At 46.5% G+C, this 12,536-nt stretch overlaps 1 protein-coding gene across 2 annotated transcripts in view; it reads right to left on the bottom strand.

The window, feature by feature from the left end:
- CACHD1 (cache domain containing 1) overlaps nucleotides 1–11,876 on the bottom strand; it is a gene marked incomplete at both ends in the record, with an annotated part of 232,612 nt that extends 220,736 nt beyond the window's left edge. For both annotated transcript variants that reach the window (XM_080693401.1, XM_080693402.1), the window contains one exon: nucleotides 11,625–11,876. In XM_080693401.1, the coding sequence (XP_080549527.1) occupies nucleotides 11,625–11,876 (252 nt within the window). The remainder of the gene's footprint in view (nucleotides 1–11,624) is intronic.
- Between the last annotated feature and the right edge of the window lie 660 nt (nucleotides 11,877–12,536).

Below are 12,536 nucleotides of genomic sequence, written 5' to 3'. Positions count from 1 at the left end.
ACAGGGCTTCACTTAGCTGCTGAGACAGGCTGTGAACCAGCGATCCTCCCGAGTAATGGAATTATAGGTGTGCACCGCCATGCCGGGCCCTAGCTTTTCCATCACCACACAAATTAAACAGATTCAACCCATTTAGATTCTGGATACTGTGTTAGCTACTTTCACTTATCTGAAACATTTTATGTCTTTAGCAAATAAAGACTCAGACTTTTCTCAGTAAGTTCAGAGGGAGTAATTAAATCAATACATTGAACAAAATAGCAAGGCTACTTTGAAACAGTAACTATTAGAAAGTTACAAAGTCTGCCATTTAAAGATGGCTGGGCAGTTTTTGTGATCCTAACTTCTTTGAGTCCTCATAGCTTGTCACAGTACTAACCACACCAAGACTCTACAAACTAGGGAGCCTTGGCCCATCCTCAGAAGCTCAGATGTCTGTGACTCTTTTTCTCCAGGCTCTCTTGTTTGCAACTCTTTGCCCACCTTTATTATCTGAATATACATACATTCAAATAAAAAATTTCCATGGCTCTTTTATGGTCATCTGAATTTCCACTACTTCCAGAGATCTCAAACTTACAACACCCGTAATAAACATTTTAGGTATACAATCAGTACTTAGTCTAGTTCTCCCCAAGACTACTGAAAGGGCAAGTTTCCCTCTTTCAGGGAGAGTCAGTATGGTCAACCCTGGACTAAATAGCCAATATTGCCAAAACAACAAAACAAACAAGCAAATAAAGAAAAGCAAAACCAACCTGTTTTTTCAGGGTCTCCCCCCCAAAAAAAAAGCCTAAGGCAGCAACAGCACTGTGACTGAGAGTGTCCTGCGGAGGAGCTTAAACAAGCAGGAAAGAGCACACAACTGGCTCTCCCCTGCACTGGCGAAGGACACCTCTCATTTGGAGAAGATATTCTCAGGCAGAACAGGCCCCAGCCCTCCGAGACGCCTCCTGCTTGTGGGCTCCTGTAGGAGGCACTGACTTTAGACATGGGAAAAGTGAATGGAAATAGGCCAAGGGAGGCCACACAGGGAGCAATCCCAACAGACAAAAATGTCTCTGAAAGCTTCATGAGTTAACAAATGACTAAAGCTGGATGAAAATCCTAGTGGGTCTTTCTACACTCATTTCTCAGAGATAAATTTGATGATCACAGAAGAACTTTTAAAATATTTAGATCCGCACACATATTCCATCGCTAACATGGGCATAAAAAACATCCTCAAACCATTTATAAATACTGTACATTTCTATCAGAGAGCTAATAGACTTTGAATATTTTTTTTTCATGGTTATGCAGAGCATAGTAATTGCCAATCCTTTATGGCTTTCGCTGTGATTTTTCTTTCTTTTGCCCTATATAGAATCCTCACTTTATTTCCAAGGGACATGGGAACATGAAGACTATTTTAAGCTGATTAATTATTTTTATAAATGGAGTTAGGGCGGATGATGAATCGGTGTAGGCACGGATCATTAATTTCTGGCCATTCCCCTTTTGAATGAAGATAGTTTTTAAAGAAAGCAAGCAAGCAAAGTTGGCTATCCTACACTAGACTCGGTTTGTGTTGTTCCTTGAACGCACGCCTTATCAGCTCTGCCACAGCTGAAGTGATTCTAAATTGCTTTATGCCACACTTGGATTTTCTCCCGCTAATAATTCCTCCTTCCTGGCCATGACTGGCAGGTTTCCTCCACACTGCAGTAATGTGGGACAGCTAATTATCTACCAATCCACCTTGCTGTTCCGCACTTGGCAACTTTTATCTGCACAGGACAGCTGCACTCTCGGCGTTTGAAGTAAAATGTCAGTCTCTGCTAATGCAACAAGACTTATATCACTAATGATGTCCCTGTACTTTGAAGCAACAACTCAAAGCCTAATTAAAAATTCAGATTCATTCTCACTGGCTTGCTGATTTCCACTGTCCTTCTACCAGGGCCTCAAAGTATCTTCGGAAATACTCCAAGCAAAAATAAAATTTAAAAAAAATTCCAAGGAGAATCAAGGGGGGGGGGCGAAGGGGGAAAGAAAGCAGCATGGGCCTGGGCTTCGAAATAAAATAACTGTTATGACTGGAAGAGAAGCAAGATGGTATCATGCACAAGATAAGAATTTACTCCAGTGACTTCTACTCTGCAATTACAATAAGGCATAATATTTCGAGGCAAATATGGACCATGAGCTGCTTTTCAGCTGATCCACTCTGGTATTTAGTTGTTGGAACTTTTCAAGCTGTAATTAACTCAGCTGACTATGTGAATCTCTAGAGAAAAACTACCTTTGAACTAAAAAAAAAAAAAAAAGACAAGATAAAGAGGTTCAAATTACCTTTATTTTGTTTCATCATTGAATCAAACAAACAACTCCTTTACAGTAATAGTATTATCACAATTTTCACCAAAAAAAGAACTTCATACTTCTAATAACTAGGGAGAGAGGTGTAAGTCATGAAGTCCAATTTTGAAATAGAACTGTGGCTGAAAATTACGGGTGGGATTTCCTTCTGTGGCTTTTACATAAACAAACTCTAAACAACCAAAGTTGTTCCACCTCTAAAAAAAATTTTTTTTTACTGCTTTACTTTTGCAGGAAAAAGTTACTTTGGTGGTACAGGCTCACAATGACAAATAGCTATTGACTGATTAAACTGTGCTTTTTTAAAAAAGTTTCTAACATTCTATGAGACACCATTTTTGAACTTTTCTTCAATAGCTCACTGACTTTAGTTATTTAAGTAACATAAACTAGAAAAAAAAAATCTAGTCAGCTGTCAAATTAGCCATCAGCCTTGAATTCTCAGCCACAGAATAACTACACACTCTCTCTTTTTAAAAGAAGCATGTGTACCTTTAAATCAAGTTCCCTTTTCTAATTTGGGGTGGTGGGAGTTGGGGGGGGGAAGAGTTCCCATAGTACAGTAGCAATGAAAAGTATCAGAAAGCAAAAGTCCTAAGACCAAACCTTGAATCTAAACGCATCACTATGATCTGATCTCCAGAAAGCCACTCTCCCCCTGGGCCTCAGTTTCCATTTGATGAGTCGTTGGTAAAATGAGGCTGGTCCTTCCCAGCTTTCCTGGCCCACAGTGATCTGAGAGTTCAGAGAGAAAAGCCTCACGGATGGCCAGGCTGCTGGGCCTGGTTTTGCACAAGGCCTCAGGGATAAATCCCCATTGTGGGTGGGCAGCCGGCCTATCTTGGGTCAGAGGCAGGCTCTGCTCCTGGAACTGGACTTGCTTGAGAGGTAGAATCCAGAAATGCAGCAGGCCCAGGCAGCTGGCGGTTGTCCAGAACTTCTGAATCCAAAATCATTCCAGCTGAGTTCCCCAGGGTCTGTGCCTTCTCTAGAATCTTATTTTCTCCCCTCAGAGCACAACACCTCCCAAAACAAGGGGCTCAAGCCTGAGAAGCAAATGGTTCCCAAATAGTAAGTTACTGCCAACCACACTGAAAGAGCGGCGAACACCTATCTAGGAAGGTGGGCATGCAAAGAGAAACTGTGCCAACCGCATCCTCGAGGCCTTTGATCTAGCCTGCCCAAAGATCTCCAGATCTTTCAACTGCATAGGCTGGTACATTCTTATCTTGTTCATGCCAGAGGGAGCTAGGCGTTCTGGGACCGTCATAAAACAAGTCTCGACTGACACGAGGATTCCAGGGATCTCACAGCCTGACCTCCACCTACTTCTCCAACTTCGTCTCATGTCCAGTCTTTCCTCCAGCTCTCTAAGCTCCAAACTTCCTTGTCGTCTTTCCTCACCTCAAAAGTGCTGAGCTCTGGGGAACCATTAGGGAACTCTACTTTTTAACTAGCCAATTCCTACTCAGAAAGGCTTCCTGAGTCCAGCCTCGCCTCCACAGAAATGACCGTCGCTGCCGTAACTTGACCCTGGCATCCACAGCCTACTCTCATCATTGCAGTACACCGGAAATTAACCGATGGTTATTGCAGTCCTAACAAACACAGAGGGGCACAAAATGAACACCGAGTAAGCGTCTGAATGACGGTAACAAGGAGCTCGTCTCTCAAGGCAATCCATTTTCGGACTCTTCACTGCAAAGTTCTCCTTTATACTACGTAGACATTTGCCCCTCCCCATACTCTGTACATAAGCCCTGGCTCTACTTCCTGGATCCCACTGAGTCATTGTGACCTCAGCACTGCACACGGGTGGCCCTCTGTAGACATGTTTGATTTGGCCCACACCACGTTGTATTTTTCCTGCTAAATCTGAATCACTTGCCAATATTTTAAGAATCAAGCAATGTTTGTTACATTAAAAAAAAACAGATATTCCCCTTCTCCTGAAAAACAGCACAGGCCCCACATTGCTGCTGGGCTGCGATCTTAGGGGCTCCGGGGCGCTTGCCCTCTGTGAGCCCGCACGTGCCCTCTGCTGACATTTAGCACCCCTCCCTTCTGACCTACATCTGGCCCACCTCGTACACTCTGTCTCATTAACCTTGGTAAACATTAGATTTAGCAACCCTGGAGTCCCCTGGATCCCATATTTTGGCATCTCTTTCTGTACTGTCTTAAACCATTCAAGCTGATTTAGCCTCGATGATAAGATGGGAGAGCTCTCAGGAAATGTACTGGATGCCTCCTACTACTCTTGGCCTCCAATTCCACAATGCAGCCTCAGAGAACGTCCGCTGCCAGCCTGGTCAGAAGATGAGCATGTGTGAAGTCCAGTCCTTCCTCCTCGGTGCCCCCAGCTTAGCTTGCCCAGTTCTTTTCTCACTCTTGCCTCTTCTGGAGCCAGAGGGAGAAGAGAAGTGAGCAGAGGTGGTTCATGCTACATGTATCAAATACATGTGCCCAAACTAAATGGTAGCCACTAAGTAAACAAGGAACCTTACAGCCTTGTGGGGAAAATGAGGTCCAGAGGCCCCATCAGAGAGAGAGAAAGAAAGAGCCAGAGGAACTTTCCAGAGAAGCCTGGCATTCCATCTGGAAGGCCAGGGAAGTTGCTGGGCAAAGATAGTAGTTATTCAAGAGCTAGAGACATAGGCCATGGACAAAGTGTTTGCCTACCATGCTCAACGCCCCAAGTTTGATCCCCAGCACAACTCTCCCCTCCCTACTACCACCACCACTTAAAAATAAAATAGAGGTACTAGCAATTTGTAAAGGTCTAGTAGTTTTAGTTAGACCCATGGGCATAATAAATTTTAAGTGCAGACCTTCCAAAATATTTGGGATTTTTTTGTCAATGAAAATTCAATCTGCTACTGAGCCAAAATACTCCCGATAGTATAAAACATTTAAAATATAAATAAAATAAGACTATAACTTTAAAATGTTGTAGATCATATTGTGACCTGGACTTTGCTTCCCAGAGGTAGAGATAGAACCAGCTGACCACACGTTGATAACTGTTTAAGCCGGGCGAAAGACACATGCACATTCTTACACTATTTTCTTTACTATACATTTTTTTAATCTTTGTAACAAAATTTAAAGTGAACACAAACTATAAATAGCAGGTCTAATATTTTCTTCAGAAACCTCAAAGGGCTGTTTGGCACCACACGCCTGAAGTCTGTGTATTACACCCAGACATGGAGACAGAGGACTGACCACATTGAAATGTGCAGTCTCTGAAGATTACATTTCTGTTTCCTTCAGGCTCAGGAGCTATGTTTGTTGCCTTCCAGGCTCTGTGTCCTGACACTAAACAGACGACTCCCATATTTATATTCTGTTTACTGACTGCTCTCATGTTAGGCCCTTCACTAGACATCTTGTTGTCTTTTAAAATATATTCCCCACCTCTGAACCACATGAAACATGAAGACACCGAAGTTCAGAGGAGTTTAATAACATGCCAGACGTGACGCCATTAATAACTGGCTGAGTCAAGACTGTTGTCCTTGTTTTCTCTTCGTATTCTCAACTTCAATAAATTCTTACGCCAAGTCAAAGAAGATCCAAAATAAATCGCAGTCCACCTAAACCCAAAATTCCAGAAAGATTCCTGCCTACTCATCCACTTAAGTTCAGGAATCAAACCAGCAAGCAGAAACCAGAAATAACACCGACATGTTATAAAGTGTGAAACCATCTCCTGCCCCTTCCCCAAGCCCTTCCGAGACTGAAGCATTACTGGCATGAAAAATATAATAAGCACAAGGAGCCGAGCCAGCTAATGCCAGTGTTAGTGAGGAGGAAGTCCAAGCAGTATTAAACACAACGAGGAAAGCCCGTCAAACGCCGTTCAATGTGTTTTTCCTGGGGCTCATTCATACCAAGTTCAACTTGAAGTCATCTATCTATTGAGTCAGTTTTAGTTTTTTTCTACTACAAATATTCATTTCTGGTAGAAGGCAACATGACAGTTTTCTCACTAAGACTTATACTGTACACAAGCCAGAAATCTTAGAATTATTTACAGCTACAGATGATTTTTACCCCCTAAAATATTCTGTTGCATAAGCACACATTCAACCCATTCAAAATCATGCCATTCCCAGTATGGTACAGATGAGTTAAGGGAAAATACCAACTTTACATAAACATGACTTCAACTCAGCCTGAAGTTAGTCACCAAGGTATCTATGTCCAGTAACCACATAAGTGCCAGGGTAATGGCCAAATAATTAATATCAGACATGGGAGCCATATGAAGGGACAGAGTTGAAATCATACTCCCATTCATGGTTTCAAGATACACCAGCTTCCTTGTCCAGTGCCACCAAAAGGAACTAGAAATGTCTGATGATACTCAGCATGGTGGTGCATGCCTATAATTCCAGTACTTGGGAGGCTGAGACATGAGGATCACAGGTTCAAGGCCAGCCTCAGCAACTTAGTGAGAGCTTGTTTCAAAATAAATAAAAAAAAATAAGGCTGGTGGGTTTAATCCCTAGTACCACACAAAAATGAATGAATGAATGAATGAATGAAGAAAGGAAAAAGGAAAGGGGAAAGGGAGAAAGAAAGAAAAAAAAAGAAAGCAGCAGCTAGGGGTGTAGCTCAAAGGTAGAATGTACTTGGCTCAATCCCCAGTACCAAAGAAATAAGTATCTGATGACTACTAATTTAGTGACCCTTCATACTCGGGGCTGATGCCGTCTCTTTTAGGACTGACCCCTCCGTGTATGGACATTTCACTGAAAAAGCCAAGGTCAAAGCTGTTGACTTCCTTGATCACCAGTGGTGCCAGGCAAAGCTTCCCTGTGGTCTCCACTCCTCTCTACCATTGCGCTAAGCCCCTGCTACCCCATGCCTCTGGGCCTCTTGCCACCCACCTGGGCCCTAATGCCCCTTTTTGTGTCTGTTTCATTAGTTGAGATACTACTGACCAGGTCTTGGTCACCTTCTATTACTGGCTTAGTCTAATCCAACTACTTTTTTGGAGAAAACCTCTTCCCAAAAGTTTGCTGGATATGTACAAAATTGAGCAAGTTTATACATTGCTATTTTACTGTATGTAGAAAAGGCTTGCTCTGACTTTTAGCTGCAGTCACATTTAGAACATTGCTCTCTACCTTCAATAGCCACCTCTGCCCACTTGAGCCCTTCAGTTTCTGAAGTCACTCTATCCTGGTCTTTTTCTGCAATTGAGATGAAGCTTGAATTTGTGTTTCTGGTATTTCTTCTGGCCTGACTAGAAGGAATCACACACACACACACACACACACACACACACACACACACTCCTCAGGCCCCATACAGCAGCTGTCTGACCAACCTGCTGTGTGTGTGCCAAGTTCACAGTGAGCATGCCCAGCCCAGCAGAGCTGTGTTAGAGCTAACACCAAGGCGGGCACACTGGCCTTATGCCAGGCCCTTGCTGTTAGGAAGCCTGGATTGTCATATAATGTTAAATGGGCCTTATAAGAGCCTGGTGAAATGGCTCCCAGAGCAGATATGCCATCTAACAAGCAGGCATTGTTGCTTAAGTGTTTTACCTGTGCAATCTTACCTCCTCCTGCTGCAAAAAGCAAACTCCTTAAAGGGCGGTGCTAGAATACTTCTTTGTAAATCGCCCGAACCCAGAGCTCAGAGCTCAGTAAGCTTTGAATGACTAGTTCTCCATTCAAGAGCAACCACAACCTCCATATTTCTCAGCCCCAGCTTAACATTAACAGGTGGCTTCACACACGCTATTTCCAGTAAGTCCACAAACAAATCTCTAGGAAGAATCATCATCCTTGGTTTTATAAATGAAATCACCCAACTTGCAAGGGGCAGTGCAGGGACCTAGGTCTCCAGGCACCCAGTGTGGGGTTTCTTTCCATGGGGGTGACGCTGCTTGACAAAAACATTCCTCACTACAGGAATAAGCAGACAGGAACGAGTCGCCCTACACACAGTCACTTTCTGCTCCCCAGACTACAGTACCCGTGGCTTCACTCCACCAGACCCCTGAGGAGATGATGATTAGGTTTTTGACTTTTCCCCATGATGTATGAGGTCTGCCACAAGGGGGGCGGCATTCAGTGGCGGCTTTCCCAGGACACCAGCAAAATTGGTTGGCACAAATCATTTAAGATCTCTTTTATTTTGCTCATTATTTAAAAGGAACAACAACAAAAAATGAGTAGAAAACTTAATTAGAAACCCTTTATTTTTCCTCCATTGGAAAACTTTTCCAAGAAAATCTGTAAAATAGACCACTTTTCAAATGTCTCCTTTATCAGCAAGCAGAAAAACTATGTCATGGGAAACTACAGTGCTGAATGCAGCAGGCCTGGCTTTTTTGCTTTTGTAAAATTACCCCCTTGCAACCTCCTGTGCGCTCTATGTGCTGCCACTGGAACTGCTACAAAATGCCAGGCCTCGTTTGAGGGCTACTTTGCAATTGCTTAAAATTAAAAATTGTCTTTGTCGAATTTCAGAGGCAGAAGCGACTTGAAGTCTGAAAATTGGTTTTTGACAAAACTGGCCTGCAGAAAATTTCTCATAAAACAAGATGCTGGCCTGAAAGGCCACACTGAGCTAAAATGCCAAGGTCAGATGAAAGAAGTCAATGGAGGAAGGTCTCTCCCCCGCTGTCCCCTGAAAAGAGACATAACCTCCTGCCCCAACCATCTTTGTATGGAAATCTGACCCACTCACCTTTAGCGTCCACATGGGGCTATCTACCTCTGAACCACTGATTAGCTCCACATCTGTAAAAGCCAACATTCCAAAAGGGACGATTCCATAATCTACTCTTGAGGCAACTAAACCCACATTCATTTGAGATCTGCAGAACAAGTCCCAAAAGGTTTGCAGAAGAGAATGTGAGGCTCACAATCTGTGTTTCAAAAGTCAGCAATCTATACTGCAAAATATATATATATATAATATATATATATATATATATATATATATAATATATACATATATTATATATATATATATTTTTTTTTAACAAGTAAACCCTCTCCATAGCTGACATTAAAAAGAGACTCGTCCTAAGTTTTCCCAGATAGAGGCAAGTGGCAGATCAATGTACAGCTTAAGAAGAGGAATTTAAATACAGTATGTGCATCTCCTTTCAAAAAAGGAGAGAAGCCACTTCACATTTTGCCAGACAAAACCCTGTCCGCAGGAGGTCGGTTTCCACAAAGAGGTTGCAAAGGTGTTAGAGCAGGGGCCAGTGAGGAGGAGATAAAGGGCCATTTGGGCACAAACCCCCCATGGTTCGCAGCTTTTTTACTAAAGTGTCTCCTTTTCAACAGGGAAGCCTTTTAAAACTACATTTGTTTTGGATCCCTACCTGAATGACAATGTGTTGGGATCCGATTTCACCTTTTGTCAAGGACGGGGGTGAGAAACAGTAAAACCTCTGCTGTTCAAATCTTAGAAAAAGCAAGTGCCTGGCTCACACAAAGAAGGGGTAACACCCCAGGATCTCCCATCCAGTTCTAGTGATGGGGTGTAGGTGATAAATGTCTCCTAACCCGAAAAGCAAAGTGAAAAAGTACAATGTGTTAAATTTGTTTTCCTAGAAGAGGTGCCTCTGTGCAACAATACAGTTCCGTGGTGTTCTGAATTAAAAGTCACCAGTGGAAAGAAAATCCTAGTTTTCCACCTCCTCCAGAAGTCATTTCATCCTAGGAGCTCAGCAAGAGTGAGAAATCAGGAAGTGCATATGGAAAAAATTATGGCTGAACCAAAACCTGAAAGAAAGATCTGCATAGGTAGTGACGGTTAAATGAGGTAACTTAAAAGCTTATCTATTATTATGCAAATGAAGAAAATCCGACTCTATTGCACTTCAGAGCTGGGTGTCTGCAAATAAACATAAAATTACTTTGCAAGCAAACCATCCATTTCTCACCCTTACAAAAAAAAAAAAAAAAAAAAGTAAAACGAGTCATCTTTGCTACAGTGGAGACAATCTGTGGAACTTGCTTCAGGAAAACAGTATCCTCCGGGGAGGAAACTAGAGTGGGGGTAGGGGTTAAAAAAAAAATGTCAGAAACCTGAATCCCACAAGTGACTCCAAACACCTCGCCCAGTGGGAGGTGGAGAGTCCTGTAGGATGGAAATCAGAAACCTATTCCAAGAACACATTCCTGGAAACTTCACTCTTTCGAAGACCACATTCATCACCATTATTGTTCTGAGAATAAGCGAACGGCGTTAACAAACGAATCTATATCTATATCTAGCAAAGGATGCAGAGTCGGAATACCATCTCAGCTTCTTCTAATTGAGTGCGCCTTCTGGGCCAAGAGGATTAAAATAAGGGCGCGATAGGATCTCCAGGTGGTTGCTGTTTAGTTTTTTTTTTTTTTTTTTTAACTACTGTGGGTTATTAGCAACATCGTCAGGATTCCTTATTAGCTGGAAGCATTTTTCTCCCTGTAAACCCCCCTTCTTCTCTAGGGGGAGGACTGACCTGCTAAGCAATCTGGAGAAATGGGAAGTCTGCTCCCTTGCTCCACTGCCGGGAAAAGGCACACACAAAACAAAAAAATCTACAGCGGACAGCACGCAACCCGCAGCGCCGAAAGCGAACGCAACACCAAAAAAAAAAAAAAAAAGAGTCCCCCAGCGGGATGAGAGCCGGGAATCTACGAGGCTGGCCCCTCCCCCAGAGCAGAGCACCCGGGAAGGGAAGCCGAGCGGGGAGGCTGCTCCCGGGCCGCCCTACTCCCGGACTCGGGGTGGCCCTGGTACCTTCCCTCCCGCGCCCATTGGTGCACCTAGGTCCGGAGGACACGGGGAGGTGGTCCAGGGGGTGGGGGAGCCTCGGAAAATCGCCCACTCCAGGCGGGGCCGGCTGCCCCGGGATGGGGACACAAAGAGGAAAGAAGAGTCCGCCCGGGGTAGCAGGGTGAAAACACACCCGCCTGCCTGCCTGCCTGCCGGGGAAATGAGTGCAAATTAGTGCCGGAGGTGCGAGGAAGCCGGAATCCTGGCCGAGATAAAGGAGTTGCTGCTCGGAGGAAGGGGGCTGTGCGAGGGAACGTGGGTTCCCCGCAGAGGGCAGGAGATTCTGCCGGGGGCGGGGGGGGGGGTGAATGGGTGCCTGGAGTTCACGTGTAGGCAGGGGGTCTGCTGAGGCCGGGGGGCTCCGTGCATGCAAAAGGAGGCGGGTGCGCGGCTGAGCTGTGGGCTGCGAGCGCCGGCAGAACGCCTGGCAAGTTCGGCGGCGCAAAGGGGGTCACACTTACCTGCATGGTGACGACCCCCAGCTCCTCCGCCGCCAGCCTCCGCATCTGGCTCGCCAACACTTGCGCCTCGTCCAGGATGGAGAAGTCGGCGTCGGCCACGGCGCCCAGGAGCCAGCACGCACCCAGGCAGAGCAGCCAGAGCGGCGGCCGCCGCGCCCCAGCCGCGGCCCCGGCCCAGCCCCGCGCACCCCGAGCGCCGCGCGCCGGGGCGGCCGTCCCCGCCGCCTCCCCTTCCTCCGGCTCGCGGGCCATGCCGCCTCGGGCCGCTCCCCGCCCGCCCGCTCCGGGCGCGGGCCAGCCGGGAGGGAGGGAGCCGCGGGGGGTGCGCCCAGGGCCCGCTCGGCACACCCCAAAAAACTTTCTTCCTCTCGTGCACGCTCGTCTCCGCGCGGCGCTGGCGGCGGCTCCCAAACTTAGGGGGCGCCCGGCTACAGCGCGGGCGGGCGGGCGGCCACCATCGCCGGGCTGCGGCGCGGCGGGCGGGAGAGGAAGCGGCCGCGGGGCGCGCCCACCGCACGGCCCGAGCCCCCGGCCCCAGCCCTAGCCCCCAGCCGGGCCCAGCGCGGGCGCCCCCGGCTGACAGGCGCGCGGCTCCCGGTCCCCGCGCAGCCCGGCGGGGCGAGGGCGGGCGGCCTCCGGGGAGGCGGAGCGGCGATCGGCTGCGCCGCTGGGGCAGCCAGCGAGCGAGCAGGGAGAGGGGGAGGCTTAAAACACACACAACTGAAAGAAAGAAAGAAAAGAGGTGGGGGAAAGGGAGGTGTCTGGTGCCACCACGCTGCGCTCCGGCTGCGTGCACTTCCCGGCCCCGCCGCCGCCGCCGCGGCTGCGGTGATTTATGGAGCGAGGGAGAGAGGGCGGGGAAAGTCCCCCGCCGCCCCTCCCCTCCCCCTCCCTCCAGCCTCAGAACCCGCG

The sequence above is a fragment of the Muscardinus avellanarius genome (genome assembly GCF_963383645.1).
Source record: "Muscardinus avellanarius genome assembly, chromosome: 3".
Lineage (NCBI taxonomy): Eukaryota > Metazoa > Chordata > Mammalia > Rodentia > Gliridae > Muscardinus > Muscardinus avellanarius.
The sequence above is the reverse complement of the archived record's forward strand: the minus strand, read 5'-3'. Positions and strand labels throughout refer to the sequence as shown.